The 19,474-nt window shown below is 43.1% G+C and overlaps 1 protein-coding gene across 4 annotated transcripts in view; it reads left to right on the forward strand.

The window, feature by feature from the left end:
- The window catches only part of LOC119462195 (uncharacterized), a 125,907-nt gene extending 108,460 nt beyond the window's left edge, over window positions 1-17,447 (forward strand). For 3 of the 4 annotated variants that reach the window (XM_049667476.1, XM_037723544.2, XM_049667478.1), the window contains 3 exons: window positions 224-465; window positions 9,976-10,127; window positions 17,310-17,447. In XM_049667476.1, coding sequence (XP_049523433.1) covers window positions 224-465; window positions 9,976-10,127; window positions 17,310-17,436 — 521 coding nt within the window. In that variant the 3' untranslated portion in view covers window positions 17,437-17,447. Of the gene's footprint in view, window positions 1-223; window positions 466-9,975; window positions 15,025-17,309 lie in introns of those variants that run through there. The other variant, XM_037723558.2, reaches the window with a different exon arrangement.
- The last annotated feature ends 2,027 nt before the right edge of the window (window positions 17,448-19,474 follow it).

Raw genomic sequence — 19,474 nt, forward strand, 5'->3', positions numbered from 1 at the left:
CTGCTCCGCTAATAATACAAAATTTAGTACTTTGGCTGGCCCCTCAACGTTCTTGTACTAACTCATGGGTTTAGATGATGTCGAGAAAATGGTCCACTGTGCGTTAATGTCCACGGTGGAACAGGGTTTAAAGACTGTTCTAAATCTTAAGTGCTAGCTGTTGGATCATGCGATGTGCACTGCATGTGGCTCTGGTGATAAAGTATGGCTGTGTGAATTGTAGGGGACTGTGGCAGCAGCAGCAGCTTGCGGTCCAGCAGCAGCAACCAGGGGGAATCCAGTGGACGCGAACGGCGCGAGGAAGTGCGGCCACATCACTGGCAGAGTGGTCCTGTAGATCGCTGGAGTGTGTCCCAAGTGGGTCAGTGGCTGGTGGTGCTGGGCCTGGAAGCACATGTAGCCACCTTTTCCACTCAGGGCGTTGGTGGTGAGGCTTTGTTGCAGCTGGACAGTGCCCGACTTAAGGTGAGCTATCGAGTTTGAGTTGCACACTTTGCATATTCAGTTGAACCTTAATATAAAGTACCTTGATTTAGCTAAATTTCTGATTAATGAACTTTTTTAAAATTGCCGATCTTAGTTCCATTCAAAAACATGTATATTCCTTCCTGCATTTTAACAAAGTAATTTTCGAACTTTCGATTTAACAACGTCCTTGTGCATCACATGCATGTACCTGAAGCTATTATGGCAAGTAAAAGATCAGAAAAACATTGCTCAACAGTGAATTCAACATTTGCTTGCATCCTTTCATGTAACTTGTGCCGGCAATGGCAGAAAACAGTGACTGTCAAGCGGAGACAGAATGCATTGCTTCGTCATCGATCATGCAACTATATAAGTTGTGATGGGTGCACCCCGTCCGTGCTTACAGTTTCATGGGGCAGCAATTTTCAACAAGAGAATGGCAACTGAGGTGCTTACAAGTGCCTAGGCAACAATGAAAGAAACTTGTATTGTCTTGGTGTAGTTGCACTATGTCGTTATTGTGAACAAACATTGCATAACTATAGCCATCTTTGTCTTGCGAATCACTGCACCAAGTCACTAAATCAGTCAAAATACCCGCCTAGCATTGGCAGGCCATGGAGGTAATACGCTTGTATATGCATGATGCCAAAGGACGGTGGCTGCTAGCAGTAAATGGCTCCATGCAGCAGCTCTGCTCTTGATGTGATCTCTATACCACATGTGCCGGTAGTTTTGACTCTGTATTACTGGTCGAGTTTCTTCTGTTCAGAAATAATTGCAGACAAAGTACCATTCACCAAGACTTTTTATAGAAAGCTGTGTAATTTTTACTGCTGAAATCATGACACAAACCTTGGTAGTGATAGTATTCACAGTATAAAATGAGTTTTTTGCTGCTTGTATGGCTTTGTTATATCAAGGTTCAGCTATATTAGTAGTGCTCTGTAAGTAGCGATTGGTGCCGCTCAGGCACTGCTCAGTTCAACCAGTGTGCTGCCTCCCCCCCCTTCCTCTTCTTTTTCTGTTCACAGCACATGTGCTGACACTTGCATATTAATGTGGGATTCTCGAATCAAGACCAAGTGATTTGCTATTCTTACCTTAATACATGGTTCCTGGAATGTTGAAAACCATTGTAATTTGTGTTAATGTAACATGGCAGAAGTCTGACGGCAGTGTTGGCGTAGTCAGTGAGCAAAGCTACCTTTCCACTTTGCACAAGTCTTGCAGAGACAGCAAGGTCACGCATATTCACTCCCATTCTAATCTTATTATCTGTGGCATTTCTTAAGAGCACAGACAAAACTGAAACCTTTACTACTGAAGGAAAAAAAATATTTCGAGCAGTCTTCTAGAATAAAATGGAAGCGCGAACTCCTTATCAGTTAAAGCCACTGATGGTTGACTCACGCACGTGTCACCATATTAATATAGTAAATAATAATATTATTATAGTATGTACAACTTGGATGAAAAACAAGAGTCAAACTAACAAACCACTGTGGTGAACAAGCACAGGAATGTCATGATTCAATGTCAGTGCAAAAGGGGCACCACTGAATCACTTTAAACACCTGTAGCATTAAATAAGATTGAGTAATTGAAAATATAGAAACTGCATAATCACCATATCACTGTCAAAACTGAAATGTGGCTATGTAATGAAATAACCGATGAAGACATTTTTCCACTGTCGTATGTACTGTTTTCAGCAAGGATGGGTTAACTAGGTGCAGTGGAATGCCCGTGCTTATTTGTAAGCAATTTAGGGCTGTTTCGTAAATGATTTACCTTCTGGAGTGCCAATGCATAAAGGTATTTTACTGAAGTTGCACCTTTATTCTGTATACTATGTACAGACCACTAGATGTGACACCCAGTTAATTAAATAAATTGCAAGTGCACATGCATTGGTACTCAAACAGTAAAGTGCTTTCTATTTCATTTGGCAATTTTAATAATACCGAGTGCCGGCTGGGAATGATTACAATTGAGAGTGTGTCCAAGCACCCATGGTGAACATTCTTCAACATGTTGTTGCATGACCTTATTCAAGTCCTAAATAAACCAACTCGAGTGCAAGGCTGTTCTAGATACTTAAGCACAGGATCTTGGATCAAAACGTCAGCGTTTCCTTGCCGATTGCTGGCTGTAACACACAGAAGAAAAATGTCCTGGCACATTGCTTCCCGTGCCTATGAGGCATCCATAATTGAGCATTTAGAGACGTGTAATCGTCTTCTTTGATGACACTGATGTCTTTTCTCCCTGGGATTGTTTTAAAAACATGTGTCGTTATTGTTTGAGCAATTTTATACCAAGCAAGCAAAAAGGAAATGCACAAGTCATGAAGGCCTTGGATGACCCAAGATATTCAAGATATTCATCTGAAGGTGTTGGGCTGCTAAGCACGAGGTAGCGGGATCGAATCCCAGCCACGACGGCCGCATTTCGATGGGGGCGGAATGCGAAAACACCCGTGTACTTAGATTTAGGTGCACGTTAAAGAACCCCAGGTGGTCCAAATTTCCGGAGTCCCCCACTACGGCATGCCTCATAATCAGAACTGGTTTTGGCACGTAAAACCCCATAATTTAATTTTTTAATATTCATCTGAAGTGCGAAGTCAAAAGATAAAAAAAGAAATGCATGTCACTAGGGATGGGTGAATAGTGAATTTGAGGTTCGAAGCGAATTCGAAGCAAATAGTGATTGGTCGAATAATTTTGAATCGAATAGTATATATCACATATTACAGTTAATTTTAATTTCACGGGACCGAAAAAAAATGTCCGAATTAACCGAATGCCGAATTATCAGGGTATCCAGAAAACAATAAGCAAATGCTTACTACGTCAGCACGATTTTATTAGTGTAATGGATGAGCAAATGCTTTTGATATTTTGCATAAAAGCAGTGCGGAAGCTGCAATTCTCATCATCTCGTGACTGATTGGCTCGCGCAGCGGCGATCGAGGCCTCGCGACTTCCTTTGCAGCACGGCTACGGCGCGCGCCATCATTTGCGACACGCTTTGCACTACCGTGCGCAGATCCCGATTATTTTTTCACCAGTAAGCTGACCGCCAACAGATCGCACGCCCATCGCGATTTAGCCTGCGCTCTTCATTCTTGACAGCTTTGCACCGAGTCAAACCGAAACAACTGTTTGTCGCAACCACGGCCGCTATCGTCATGATTATGAACGGCGACATTGCGGTGCTTAAGGCACGCGGCCGATGCACCCACCGAGTCAGAACGAAACTACCGTTCGCTGCAACAACTGCAGGCGAAATCGCGGTCGCTATCTATGCGATCATGGATGGCCACTACGCAGCTTTTTGGGCACGCAGCCGACGTGCGTATTGAGTCAAAACGAAACTTTTTGTCGCAACCGCTGCGGAAGAAACCACAGCAGCTATCGACGCGATCATGGATGGCGACTATGAAATCCTGCGGCCAACACGTTGTTATGCGTGGCGGTAAACGCAATAAAGGCACAAATAGGCATGAGGCATTCTGTCGTTGCTGTCATTCACGTATGATTTCTGCTGATGACTATGGCGATGCGGACTCCGCCGCTTCGTTTCGGTTGTACGATAGTGCCGTTTCTGCTCGTTTGCGTCGCACATTTTCGGCTCTTTAATGCAAAAACGTATAGACTTCGAGATTTATGGTTGATGTATGGCAGCCATGACGTGAAGCATAGCCTCCGAGATGTGTACCGGCCATACGTGGTTTCTGGCTGCCTATTCGGGAGCGCCGAATAATTCGAAAATATCGAATACCTGAATTCGAATCGAAGCAAATAACGAATATAGAATTATTCGATCAAATATTCGACAATACCGAATTTTCGCCCATCCCTACACGTCACCTTCAGCCATAGCCGAAGTACAAAGCAGCCTTGGGGTGTCTTCAATATCAATTTCAATTTATTTTCAACATCAGAAGACAATGATGTTGTGGGCAGTGGACAAAAAGCCTAAAAAATGGGCTTGAAAGCGTCCACTGACCATCACATTTGGCAGATGACACTATAACAGTGCAACATACCAAAAAAGAAGAAAACAGTGTACATATGACAATACAGTGTAGACCGCTTATAACTTAAGACGCCGGAGTCACGAATATCCGCACTATAAGCGGTACCGCACTATAACAAAAGCAACAATTTTCAAGGCCCGCACATATGCAGAACAAGTGCACCGAGCCGCCACGCGTATGCGACAGTTGAGGAATGCGGCTAGAACGTTTGCATTCAATTCAGTCGAATCTCGTTAATTCGAACCAAATCACGCGGCGGCGCCTCCGACCGCCATTGCTCCGGCACCGCCATAGAGTAAAAGCTTAGGAGAGACCCCTCAATGTCGCACGCGAACAAAACAAAAAAAATACAAAAAAAAGAAGGAAAGAAAAAAATGCGGCGGAAATTTCACCCACTCTCAAATGGCAAGGTCGCCGATTCTGCGTTGCGCCGAAACATACGTGTACGTGCCAACGTCTCAGCCACGCGTAGAAAATGGCAGTGAACCTTTCTTTCTCCTTTATGCTTCCTCTACTTTCTAGTCACGTGTTGACCTTGCACGCTGAGGCTACGGCACAGAGGGAAGCAGCGGCGCTGTCCCAGGCCGGCCAACGAAACTGCCCACGCCGGCAAACGCCCGCTTCCCGATAACGGCAGAAAACGAAACTTCGGGGAGCTGGCGCCGGGCCGGCTGGAGCGGCGACACATGCACGGCGGCGCGCGCGCACGGTGACAGTTGAAAGTGAGAGAACTACGAGGGGGGGCGAGGGGAGCCACCGAAGCGGCGGAGTTGCCGAGGCGAAATTCGCTTCCCTGCCGCCCTCCTCCCTCACATTGCACGGTCTCCGCGTGCGCCCTTCGCCGTGCAGTGCCGGCGCCGCCCGCTCCCTGAAGTTTCGTTTACTGCCGTTATCGTGAAGCGAGCGTTGGCTGGCATTGGCAGTTTCGTGGCCCTCGCTCGCTATGTGTGCCGTGATATTTTACGACTTGCACTCAAGATTCTGGTTTCAGCCTCACTGGCTGTTCGTTCGCACCACGTGCCCTTCTCCTCCACTTAGTCTCTCTTTCTTCCTCGAGCACTCCTTGGGGCGCCCGTTTGAGGGGAGCGTTCACCGTCTCCGCTGACTTCCGTACTCCCAGGCAGCCGCACTGTAACCGTTATTTCGTTTCCCGCAACTGCACTATAAGCGATACGTGTATACATGGAGTGCTATGGGAAAATTAACGGGAGTCTGAAAAGACCGCACTATATCCGGTCCTGCACTATAAGCGGTTACGTTATAAGTGGTCTATACTGTATTAAACAATCGAAGAAGTACATAAAAAATGAACTCATGACGCAATAATGCTGAGTGGCGTGCACTTATAAGCAAAGAATTCAATTAACTAGGCATTTTACAAGATTTACAAAAATCTACACATCGGTTTACTATTATTATTATTATTATTATTATTATTATTATTATTATTATTTCACAACAATGTTACCAAATTTCATCCAAATTGTACCAAGCAAGTTCTAAGGGCAATTTCAGTGAAAAAAAGAGGTCAGTTTAACAAATTTCTGTTTATACCATAATCACAGATCAAAAAGACATTGCTCGCTGTTTTAATTCTTATTTTAATGGTGTATTTTCCCCTGCCACTTCATGCACAACCCATACCGTTGAGTTCAGTGCTTGCGATGTGAACTTAGTAACTATTGAGGAGTGGTCTCCGTATTACTTAATGTAAAGACTTGTGATCTGGCAACATACCAAATGTCTGTCTTTAGAAGTATGCAGAGTGTCTCTTGCAAAGTTTCTTGAATTTAAATTTTGCACTTCTGTTTTAACTGCAAAGTCGCTTGACGACTCAAATAAACGAGAGAAGAATGGAAGCTGAGGTGCTCCGATTTTGGTTAATCACAACCATTCAACAGACAATGAAACCAAGGGAAGCATAGGGAAAATTAGCGGTGGTTGAAATTGAAATGTAGAAAATTATGAAGAAAAGGAAAATGAAAGTGGATAAAAAGATAACTTGCCACCAGTGGGGAGCCGAACCCAGAACCTCTGGATTATGCGTGTTGCACTACCAGTTGTACTACAGCGACAGCAATCAATCCGGCTACTATCTTGGGTATTTATGTGTACTAGATCTAGCCCTGGGAATGTTAGCCTGCACCATTCAGGGCCATGGCCAGCGGATGAACATTTCTCTCTTTTTTTTTTTCTGCCTGATGGTGTTGCGTAACGCGTGAACTTAGGAGAGCAGGCACATGGCTAATAAACGCTCGTAGGCTGCCTAATGGCATCAAGGCATGCAGATTCGAGAACCTCGCTATGAATGAATGAGAGAAGAAGGGAGACCAAGGGACTCGATTTTTGTTAATCACAACCATACAAAGCCAACACACAATGAAGCCAAGATAAGCATAGGGGAAATTAGCTGTGGTTGAAATCAAAATGTGGGAAATGAAGGGAAATGAAAATGGACGAAAAGATAATCAGCGATGAACCCCCTACCCCCGCATTACGCATATGTTGCACTCCGAATTGTGCTACAGCGACGGCTGTCAATCTGGCCGCTGCATTGGGTATTTATGTGTACTAGATCTAGCCCTGGGAGTGTTAGCTAGCGCCATCATGGTTGTGGATTCGGCTCCCACCAGCGGCAAGTTATCTTTTCATCCACTTTCATTTCCCTTAATAATTTTCTACATTTCAATTCCAAACACTGATGATTTCCCTTATGCTTTCCTTGGATTCATTGTCTGTATGTGTGGCATAGTTGACAACTGAAAGACAGCCAGAGTAGTGTCAGTGTTCAAGAAGGGCGATCACACCTCATTAGAAAGCTTTAGACCAATTTGTGAACATCAATGTGTTATAAACTAATTAAGCACAGTATTACAAAATGCATTATCAAATTTCTTGAACAGAACTCGACTTTAGCTAACTTTTTATCGTGGCTTCAGAAAAGGATATTCTACAGTTAACTTTGCTTGTTACAGTTATTCATTTTTTTTTTGTCGTTTCTTAATAATGATGGTCACATTGATTTAATATTTTTAGATTTTTGGCGATGCATTTGACACGCTCCCTCACGATAAGTTAATAACCTAATATTGAAGTTTAGAAAAATTGACATCCTGAACTATTTTGTATCTTTGATTGCAGCATACCTGACTAATTGTGAACAATGTGTGGATGTGGGGACCCAGCACTAAGATTGCCTTCTGGTCACATCTGATGTTCTGCAGGGCAGTGTTCTAGGCCCTTTTTTTATTACATGTTAATGACATTGTCAATGTAATCAAAATGTGTTCAAAAAAGGTTTGTCGACAATTGCGTTCTGTGCAATCAGATAACCTGTTCTGTGACCAGGATGACCTCAACAACTGGAATGATCATTGATGTGGAAAAAAGCGTGCTCTTTCCTGTATCATAAAAAGGCACCACTTTCATGTACTTATAAACTAGGCTTTTAACTGCTAAAAAAAGGTGACTAATTACAAATACTTGGGCATTGCCCTTACTAGCTACCTGTCCTGGGACCTTCATATTAGCAACGTATGTAGTTCCATCTTCCATCTTTCACAAGCTACGTTTTTCGAAATATAAACTTCAAAATAAGCTCCTCCTAATGTCAAGCTGCTAGCCTATTTTACATTTATCAAACCAAAATTAGAATATGTCTGTGTGGCCTGGGACCCCTATACTCAATGCAATATCAGTAGTCTTGAATAAATTCAAAGATGGGCTGTCTGGTTTTATACAATAAATTCTTTACATTTGACTCACCATCAGAACTAATGAACTCTAATGTTGTTCCCTTACTTGAAGTACGAAGAAAGAAATTGAACCTTGAATTTCTCTGCCAACAAATTTATAAAAAGCAAGCCTTCTACTCTTCACATTATGTAATGCCCCTTGTACCCAGACATACTCAAGAAACACCACTGTCAGCATACCCTAACTTGTAGGGATGAATGGGGGGAGGGGCAATGGTGCTGTGCCTCAGCACTTCATACACCGCAGTTACCACAAGCATGTTTGACAACTGCAGTCTGGTTCAAGCTTGAGGGAACAGTGGACGGCAACCACGTGTACACTCCGAAAGCATTCATTACGCTTGCAGTTAAGGGGAGATGCTACTTGTAAAAACTTTTCTTTAAATATTTGGGACAGCTGAATAAAACTTTCACCATTGACAGAGTTTGAGCTCCTCTTTTAAAATATGCTTTTAGATTTTTGATAGCTCATTTGGATAATTTTTTGCACACTGTGCATTTGTAAAAACAATGCATTTTTGTGAAAGCTTAGGGGATAACAGTGAGCACAAGAAAGCACCAAAAATAGCCCATATTGCTCCCAATGAGTAGTAGAATTCAATAAAGCAAAAACATATAGTGTAACATTTGTGCTTTAGTCTAGAAAAGAAATTCCAATGCTGAGTTTCGTTTTACCATTCTCAACGAAGAATCTTTTGAAATTATCTTACTGAATATATTTTGTGGAAAGCTCTGAAAGTTGTTTCTTTGAATTCAGGACATGTTAAAGCATAAGCATGCCAAATTTCATTATTAATCAGAATTAATAAATTGCACAAGTTTTAGTGCGCAAACTCTAAAAATGCTCCAAAACTAAGAACTGAGAAAAACAGATTTGAAAGTTTAGAAAAAAACATTGCGTCGCTAAACTTGGGCGGGTAAACAATTTTTTTTCTCGTATTTTCAGCAAGATTGTAGTGCTGCTGAAGTGGGCTCTGGGAGAAGAGGGTTAGACCTACATCCCCGTGAAAATTCAAGATTGGGCAACGCCGCGCACGCAAAATTCTGGCAAATTTGCACTTTCAGGAGCCACTGCTTTTGCAGTTTTTACAAACTTGTAGTTAATTTGCAGCTTTCATTCAGGAATACAAAACACAAAATCGACTTTTCCGGAAAAAATCGTGTTTTTTTTTTTTTTACCCTCATGTCCCCTTAATACTTTGAGCAGGCCAGCTAGATGTAGTTAGCATCACTGGGGATTAGGTTCTTTCAAAAATTTTGGGTGATTATATTCCTTGAAAGGCATAGTCATTCCAGCATGTTGCTTAGGTTTCAAGAAAAGTGTTTCAAGGCCCCTTTAAGTACTGCAGAAAGGTTCACAAGGATTGTGCTGTTTCATTGCAGGCTTACCACAAGTTACTTAAAAGTGCACAAAGTTTCAATGAATGCTACAACTGTTGCTGATGCCTGCAGAATATTTAAGCAGGACTGCAGACTTTCTTTTAAAAAATGTGTTTTACTGAGGTTAAGGCATAGCAAGAAAGTTTATTGGGAGAAGACGATAGGGTGGGTCAGCAGAGGACGGAGCATGGTGAGGGACTTATCACTCATTGTATGCCGCTCTGATGAAGTGCACTGGCTTTGGCATGCCCCAACAGTTTTGAAAGCTGGCAATGTATTCACTCTGGCCTGGGCAGGAATTGAATGGCCTTTTCTGTATTTCAGGAGCTGGGAGTGGTGTCTACAAGTGATCGGTCTTTGCTGAAGAAGAAGGTCAAGGAGCTTCGTTCCCAGCTGGACAAGGAGCGCAAGGCCCAAGAGAAGGAATTGCGTGCCCGTGAAAAGCTTCAGCGCAAGGCAGACAAGGCGAAGCGCAAGTGAGGCCACAGCTCTTTGGCATTGGCAGAAAACAGCTATGGCGGCTTGACCTTTGTTGCCACTCTCCTTGGAGAATTCATGTGAGCTAGCGTGTGCTCAGTTCATTTCGAACACAACGAACGTCACACTCACAATGTGCATTGGGCAGCCCCAGGAATAAGCTACCTGAGAGCATACTCCTCTGGGAAGGAAGTGATGCTGCATATATTTTTGTTTGTTTCAAAATGCTACACCTTGAGGCAGTCTCTGGAACAGAGATCTTATAGAGGGAATGATGGCTCATGAGTGTTCCCATTATTGTCTTTCCTTGTTTGTTTGCTTGCACATATGGCTAAAGGCCTTATTAGTATGTAAATGCACATGCACACATATATTTAACAAACATTCCTTTTACACCAGAGTTTATGTGACGCCTGTGGGTTGTGACTGATCCTCTGGCAGCTAGTGGAAGTCTCTTGTATTGTTGCTGCTGGTAAAGCATGCAGTGGTTGATTTTTATCCTGAAAGCTCCCTCCCCCTCTTCTTGTATTCCCCACCCCTCATCTCTTTTTGTGTGTGTGTGCGCGCGTGTGTTTGTGTGGGTACTGATTTTGTTTGTTTTTTGCCCTTTTAGATATTCAGCGTGTCATTTCACAGAGGTTCTTGTTTGTCCCCCATCACTTGCCGAGCTCTTAAGATGTCATTGTAGTTGCGGCTCCCTGTACCATTTTGTACATTTTATATGAGTACCTAGTATTTGTTGTGTTTTTGTTGATCTTAGTCATGTAGGATGTCATGGGGCAGTGACCGAGTGTTTCGATTCTTGAGGGCATGAGGGCAGCCATGCACGCAGGCTATTTCTTCTTGAATCGATATCCACTTGATTTTGCTCCCGCTGTAATGTGTGCTGTCTCTGCTCATACTGCACTGTACTTTTCCGGTGCCTGACTTATTGTGCTTCTCTGTCACTTTGCATGGTGTGCAGCTCTAAAAAACTTGCCTAAATTTGCAGCTGTAATGTGTGGGTGGTGTTTTTGTTGTTGTAAAACCTTTTTTTTTTTTTGTCAAGATACCTCTGTGCATGTTACCAAAATTGGGGCCATTTCTTTTAAAGACAGGGTACCATGGCTGTACAGTAGAACATTGCTATAGTAAGCTGCTTTGTGGTTAACATATTGATAAGGTAAGAAAACCTTTTGTCTGGAACTATTTCAGATTTATAGCTATTTGTGGCATTGTAACTGCTTATATTGAAAGTGCGTTTGGTAAGAGATAAGGCTGCAGTGCCAGAAACTGCAGAAATTGTATTGGTTGTAGTGTATTATCTGCTTAATCGCAGTTCACATATTAGAACATAAGAATATATTATATTTATAGTACAGGTGCTGCAAGCCTCCAAATTGTTATAAATTTGCATTGTAGGTGCACAGACTTATAAAGAAGGCTTCCACTCTAATCGAAGATTTAGCAGTAAGCAGCAGTATTGAGTGTGGAAAAATGTTGATTGAAGTTGTACACTATGGTTTAATATGTGATGTAACACACAGTCCTCTTGCCAGCATCTCAAGCAATGAGCATACTGCCTATGGTCAGCTGTGCACATGCTCAAAAGTTTTGGCAGCATTGCTTGGAGCATGTCGCGTGCAATACATTTTTGTTTTTTTTCATGGTGGTTAGCGTCAGCTGGTGCAGGCACAACTGTCTGTACTTTCAAACGTTTTCAGCATAGCCACCACACTATCTGCCTGTCTGTATGTGCTTTCCCTTTGCTCAAAACGTGGGCCACAGGCTTGAGTGTTACATCTGTTGAACTGGACTGTGCAAGAACCTTCAGCTAGAATTAATGTGTAGCTGTGTTTCTAATGAAAGCTGTCAAGCACTGCATTGTGTCCTGGTCACAGAGTACTTTCAGCACACATTAACAAAAAAAAAAAAAAAAAACTGATTTCTGACGTAGTGAAGATACTGACATGTTGAAGGTGTCTTGCTTAATGGACTTCAGGCACTACAGCAGTGTTCTACTGTACTATTTAATAAGTTGATGTCAGATGCTTAGCAAAAGCTTTTATTTAGAGATTGCAGAAGTTATGGTGTATTTTACCTATGTTATATTTTGTGGAGTAGCTCTGTTGTTTCAGGGTGGCCGTGGCAGAGTAACTAGCGCAGTCTTTTTCTTTCCTTGTAGAGCTGTATTTGATTGCATGAATTATCATGTGGTATACCAGTCTGTAAAAGTTTGTAATGTGTTACATCATTGGCAGCTGCTAGGCACTTCCTTTTTTAAAACTGTTTATTGCTCTTTATAGCTGTGCTGGTTGTGAAACTCCTCTGAAGGTGCTGGTCTTATGACAGAATTAGCGAGTATGTTGAATAGCACTTGGCAACCTCAAAGACTTTAGCAGGAAAAGAAGATTTTAAGCAACATTTATTTATGCCAATGGTATTCACTCATCCTTATTATAGTTTTTTTTTCCATATGTAAACTTGTGGCATTTCTGCATTGCAGTCATTAAAAAAGCCATGGGCCGCTCATGCACTGCCTTTTTGTATATTATATTGAACATGTCATGTTTGCAGACTGTCAAATGTCTCTGCTCATAGCTGTGTGTGTGTGTGGTGTGTGCGTGTGCAAGCCTCATGTGATGGGACTTGAAATAATTGGGCTAAGCACAATGTTTCCCTTCTGAGTTGCTGCGCAACACATATGAAAATGGGCACAGATTGGATTCATTGAATTAAAACATGCCACTCTTACTAGTGGCAGTGGGTTGCAGCACAAGGGTTACTTGAACTTGATTCAAGTTGGTGCTGACTCATAAAAGATTTAGGGTAGTGGCATAATAGGCAAGTACTATTACAATATTCTAGCTGTAGCACAGGATGGTGTGCCGAGTGTTGCAGCCGATAGCAAATGTGAAACAAATGGCTTGGCCTTGAAAACTTGAAACGCATTACTATGCTGGTGCTTTTGCATTCAATATATTTTGTAGCTTTTGAATGGGGTTTCTAAAGTGATAGGATTTAGACTGCTGGATAAAGGCTTTTGGCAAGGGAAATGCAGAAGTGAACCAAACCCGTGATGTTTGGCTCTTTGTCACTTCTGAGGACTCCCCACCTCTTGTTTATCTCTTTTGAAGAAAATAGGCTCCTGGCATTTCTGACATTGCTCACTGTTCTTTGACAGTTGAACTGCCCTTTTCTGAAGCACTTGTGACTAATTGCTGTGGGCAGCTGGTAGAGCATCAGAATGTTAAGAGAAGCCGTTAACTGAGACAGATGGGTACCCCTTTGTACGGAAAAACAAAACATAATATATGTGTGTGTAGAAAAACTGAAAGGAAATAGAGCAGTTATGGCTGATGATAAAGATAATGTGTGTGGTGGTGTGGTGATGTAACATTTTTAGGAAGTATTGGTTGATTAGCTTGCAATAACAAGTCATCTGAGGTCTGGAGGGAAAACCCTTCAGGTAACTTTTCCGGTGGTCCAGGAATTACTTCTTTGGTGCAACACAATGTCTCAATCACACTGGCAGGTTGGATTACTAATGGAGCAGGCATGTGCCGATACACTCTGTGAACCTGAAAGAACCAAGGTAACTTCAGCATATTGCAGAAGGTGCGTAGGTTCAGGCTAGGTTTCTTTTGCTCAAGGCATCTGGAGAGCATGTGAACAAATGCTGAAGCATAACTCCAGCTTTCCTGTCAGTTAGCTCTCATTTTACTCTTTATACAGGTCCTCCACGCTTGCGTGACAGTTTTGTTGACATGCTGTGATAGCGCCTGAAGACTTGATGTTTTTCATTTTATGTTTACAAAGTACGTATTATACTTAAGGTGATGCTCGAACTAAAAATCAAGCTCGTTTGTTTTTTACCAGGAAGTGCATTCATTGCACGCTTATGCCGGTAGATATAGTGCTCGTAGTGTTGTAGCACAAGGTCTGCTCTTTCATCTGGAAAGACTAAGTGCAGGCTGAGATTGTGATGTTTTCTGTGCACGGTCATCACTTGAAGGCTGCATGTGTGATGGTAATTTGGCTGTGGTTATTTAAACGCTAAGAATAAATTAAATTGATAACAGTATAGCAATCACAGGTATCTTGTCTACACATGCACACACAAGTTTTGAGTAATTAGTTAACAGTGCATGGAGGAAGGAAATAAACTAGGAGGAAGCATTACGTCGTGCAGCCAGCCTTCGCAAACCAACTACCTGTGAAGCCATCCCCCTTGCCTTTTCTCTCTCAAAAAGTCGGGCCAACATGTGACCCTGCTCAGTGGACTCGACTTGGTGTGCTTGGTTCCTGGTAGGTTTTAATTGACGTGCACTTGTTCATGTTCTTTGCCAACTGCTCTGTGCACATTTTCTCCCGATATGCTCACAGAACTTTAGTCATCTATATTGTTACGTATACATTTATTGTCTTCTTTACAATATGTGAGTGCAGCAGCCGTACGTTGCTGTCGCGCCCAGTGTCTTTTTGGAAGAGCGCGGCAGCGTAAGACATTAAAACTTACTGACTCTCTTGGCTTCAGTTGTGTTGCACAATGCTTCCTTCTAGTTCTTTCCCTCCTCCATATTCACATGTCTCTAGCAGAAGGTTTTGTTTTGTCTGGATGCAAACAGTGGTATTTATCACTACTAGTTCTTTGTGAGGATCGAGGTGCTAGGCTGCTCATGATAGGTGTGAAAACAAAAAGTTTAATATATGTGGGTGCCCCGTAATGATATAGACTAGAGGCACATTTTACACTGTGCATTTCTTTCAGTTTTAAGCAAGGCTTTCACTGATGGACAGGCCTGCATCCTGAATAAATTTTGTATGAAAAATTTTCATTGTGTAGTAAGTTATGTAGCTATGAACTCGTATGATCTGAGTTTTGAAGAAATAAATTGTGGTTTTTATGCAGTCATAGCATGGCTTTATTTATTTATTTTTTTTCACTGTAGTTGGGCATTACTGCCGTGCTCAGGAGTGTGATGGCTGACACAGTTCATTTTTGGCCTAAAATGAACATTGTCCATGCAATCATACAAAACTAGTCTCTTTCATGCACTAGTATAGAAATGCACTTATATACTAGCGCTTGAAAGTACAGAAGTGATTCTAGTACAGAAGTGCACTTCTGTACTAGAACTTTGTACACGCTTGATGCTAGTGCATTCACCGAGTTCACATTTGGTCTGCTTTTTGTAGCACAGATTTCTAAAGAATCAGAAGTGGTAGGGAAGTGGGAACTCCGTAAAGAAGCAAGGAGTGTGTTTACTATTGTTGTGATCTAGAATGGCATGGTGCAATGGCTTATAAAATGTTGAAAAAGTAGTAGAGTGTGGGTGATGCAGATGTGGTTGGTAACCATCAGCCTTCTTCCTATCTACAGCGAGGTGTTGCCTCAGACATACTTGCTTATTTAAGGAGAAGCCAATCCCTTAAGCCCTAAAGGGGACCTCTGCTTCTGATGCTTTTATCATATCTCCTATAGACATGTTGATGCTGCCAATTCAGGTGGTTGAGAACCGTTGAATATTAATGCATATAAACTTTATTAGGTGCTGAAGTCTTTGTGATATTTTAAGTACAGGAAACCTTGAAAATTGACTTATGTTGCTAACTTTGAAGTGTAGTTCAGCCTTTCAGGAAATACCGATCACATTGAGATCTTGGAGTGAATAATCTAAGCCTTTAAGGGCCCCCACCAGGTCTGGCCATTTCAAGCTGATAAGCGCAGTGCGTACAATGCGCGCTATCGATCTTTTCTGCTAAGTATTGCATCCCTACGTGCCGTGGAAAGAGCTGAAATTTCAAACCAAACGCAGTTTATCCTCGTGGGCGCCACGCTCCCAGCCGCAGAGTCGACGTCTATCGCGCAGGTGCGCCTACCTACATGGCAGTGTTGTGACGTCACTCATAGTGACAAGTGACTTCTAGAATTAGTGAAGGCAACTTCAGTTATTTGTTTAATCTATTGCTTCAATAGACGAATTAAAGTTTAGAGAAATAATAAAACATACAAACCGAATGTCTGCGTGTTTTTGTTTTACTTCGTACCGTAGCAAGAGATGTACTTCCGTTTCGTCTGCTTGTTCCCCATGTCGTGTAGTCACGCACGCAGAGAATGAAACTATGTCATTTTCTACCGTGTTCCAGCGCGCGATCATGCCCTGTGATCTGCTTGCGTCTGCCTCAGTGTTCATGTAGCACTGACTTATACCACTAGTCAGGTGTTCACATGCAAAGCGCGCAAAAACGTGCGCTGTGCGCAACGAGACAAGCGCAACAGCTCGCGCGCGAGTCCGTCGGCGGAAGTGCACCGCGCAGCAAAAAAGCGAGAGAGAAAAAGAAAGAAGAAAAGGAGGCGGGTCCCAGTGACGTATGCGTCACGGGATCCTCCAGCTCCCGAGTATGGGAGAACGCAGGGAAGGAATTACGCTTGCGGAGGCTTGACGGGGTCAAGTCTGTGGTGGCGGTGACGCTCGCCTCCTGAAACCATTGGTTCGTGGCGCTGAAATATTTGAAAAATCCTTGCGGGAGAACGCTCCCTAGAGGGCACATAACTTCCAGCGTATAACCAAAATTTCCTATGTGGCCTGGTGAGGGGCCCTTTAGATCAAATATGGAAAACATGTTGACATTGGCTAAGTATGTGTACACTATTTTCCCAAATGAATTAATCTGATTATGTTCATGGTAGTTAACTGCGAAGTGACTAATGCCGCGAATTTCATGATGCAGAGAAGTCATAGTTTGGAGTTTCAAAATAGATGTAATGCTTATGAAAAACAGTTTTCTGGTGTTTTTTTATAGGTGCAAGTAAAATAGTATCTGAAAATGCTGAAGATTCCCGACCTTCATTTTTTTAAAGATGTTTGAGATTGTTGAGCTGGTCCCAGAAAGCTGGAAAGTGCCATCAAGTGGGGGCTGCTTGACTTGCGAGTCTGTCAATTCTGTATCAACAGTCTGAGAGAAACAAATTATCAGGGATTATCTTCCTCATGATCATGCTATTTAAGATGGCCTAGATGGCTCTAAGAACTCTGCAGTCCAGCCCTTCAGCTCTAACTTGGCTGTGTTCAAGCGAATGGTTCCAAAGAAACGTGCCAAGCTGCTAAATGTGTCTGAAGGTAGCACCTACTTGATTATAGTTTATGAATAATATTCGAAATTCCCTGTAATCTCACACTTTTTTACCCGTTCCACAGGTGGCTTCGTCTTTGTGTACCATGTGCGATACACACAAAGGAACAACAAGTGCACTTCAATAGCACCGACAGGCGAAGCTCATATCAGCATGATAAGCATTCGATCTCTCCTTTATTTCATGTGTAAATATCTGATGAGCTGGGAATAAAATAAATTGTTTCCCGGCACCCGATGCCTCATACAGTGTCGTAAGAGCTGAACAACGCATGATGTCAGAAGTGGCCAGCCGTGACACCGGCGTCGGTGAACTTACAGTGAACAAGTACGTGCGCCGAAGAAATGTAATGCCATGGATTTTGAGGCTGCGAGTCGCTGTGCTTCACAGAGGTCGTCGGAAAGAATTGCAAGATCTTCAAGCTGAATTGAGACTGCAAGTTGGGCTAGTTGAGTTGGATTTCGGATAACCAACAAAAATCCGTGCTAATACGAAGGACAAAGGACGACACGAGCGCTGTGTGCCAAATTTTTAATTTTCTTTTTAATTTTAATTTTTTCGCATCTACCCAAGCAGAAAAGAAAAAAAGTATTCAACGCAGCGAAATGGCAGCGGTCGTGTCGCGCACTCTTTTGTTCTTCGTCTTAGCGCTGAGTTCTATTACAGCGAAGCTGTATACCTCTACCAGCCAAGGAAATTTTCGTGTCGGCGTAAGCAAAAAACGCCAGGCTAAAAATTGAATACAAGCAGCATATCTCATTTGAAATCAAGCATACAGCTCAGCACTCGTTTTCAAAAGAAAAACCACAAAACAAGCATCAAAACCACATGATGGATGAGAAGGCGCTTGTGAACAATGGGAACACCCTCCGACGCGTTCCGGTAAAGGTTAGGTTTGCAGCTGCATGCTTCGAAAGGGGTTGACCTCATTGAAAACCCTCGTGAAACCAGTGTGTCTGGTTTCACTCTTTGTAGAGCCACGTGTGTGAATTCAAGTGACGTCACAATGGGTAATCGTTGTGGGTGTCGTTTACAGCGTTCCTTCTTCCGCGTGTGTTTCCCGGTAAAGATTACGGTTGCGTAAGCTACTCCGAGTGAAAAAGTATTCAACAGCATAGAAATCACGTAGTGATGTCACCACGGTCTAGCAACTCATTCAGTTCATTCCAGGCTACCATGGGTAGACCACGGAAAGTAAAGACGCCAGAAGAACAGCGTGAATATAATGTGAAGTAATAAAGGGTGTGGTTAGGTACATTTCACTTGTCTCTGGTTTCACTCTTTGTAGAGCCACGTGTGTGAATTCAAGTGACGTCACAATGGGTAATCGTTGTGGGTGTCGTTTATAGCTTCGCTGTGCAGCCACCTTCACAGCGTGGATTGGAGCCACATTTTTTGTTGTTACCACGACTTCAAGCAAAAGTTTGAGCTCTTTCTCGCGGCATCGGAGCCTGTTGAAAAGCCCCAAGCAGAATCAACGAAAATAGCGCTGCTACGGCCGCAGTCGAGGGCTCAAGTCTGCAACACATACATTTTCGCGGAAGGTGAGAGCAACTACTCAACTATGGCCAAGGAATTTGATGAATGCTGTGCAGCAACGAATTATGCGAGCGGTACTTGTTCCGCAAGCGAGCTCAAAAACCCGGTGAACCTTACGAGAAGTTCTTGAGAGACTTGAAGATGCAAGCACAGGTGTGTTGTGTTGACTCGATGGTCGGGGTTCAAATTGTTTTTGGCACTGACGACGAGAAAATCCGCGAAAAGACCCCTTAGTGACAATTGCTGATGCTGCAAAAGGGGGAGTAATTGCGCAAGGCAGCTGAAGAAACTGTGGAGCTCCGGAAAACATGAGCGCAAGACCACCGCAAGTGGACTGGTCATGCACAAGTTCATACCTTCGCAGCGAGGCTACATGTTTGCGCAAGATGCGGACGAACGCCTGAATCACGATGCTGCCCGGCGTTGGGCCGACGTGCCGCAAGTGCCAGAATAACTATACTTTGACGTTTGCTGCAAAGGTAATGCTCAAACTGCCGGGTTAACACAGTCATATGAAGACGACTATGAAATCCCTGTATTTCTGCCCGTAGCATTGGCAACCAACGCGACTGGACCATGCACGCAAAACTCGGGAACCTGCCACTGTATGCGCAGGCTTCACGGCGGTGCCGCCAGTAGGCGCAGCGGGTCCAGAGGGAAGTGCGCGAGAGGAGCCCGGCTGCAATGCAC

The sequence above is a fragment of the Dermacentor silvarum genome, chromosome 1 (genome assembly GCF_013339745.2).
Source record: "Dermacentor silvarum isolate Dsil-2018 chromosome 1, BIME_Dsil_1.4, whole genome shotgun sequence".
NCBI classification, from domain to species: Eukaryota; Metazoa; Arthropoda; class Arachnida; order Ixodida; family Ixodidae; genus Dermacentor; species Dermacentor silvarum.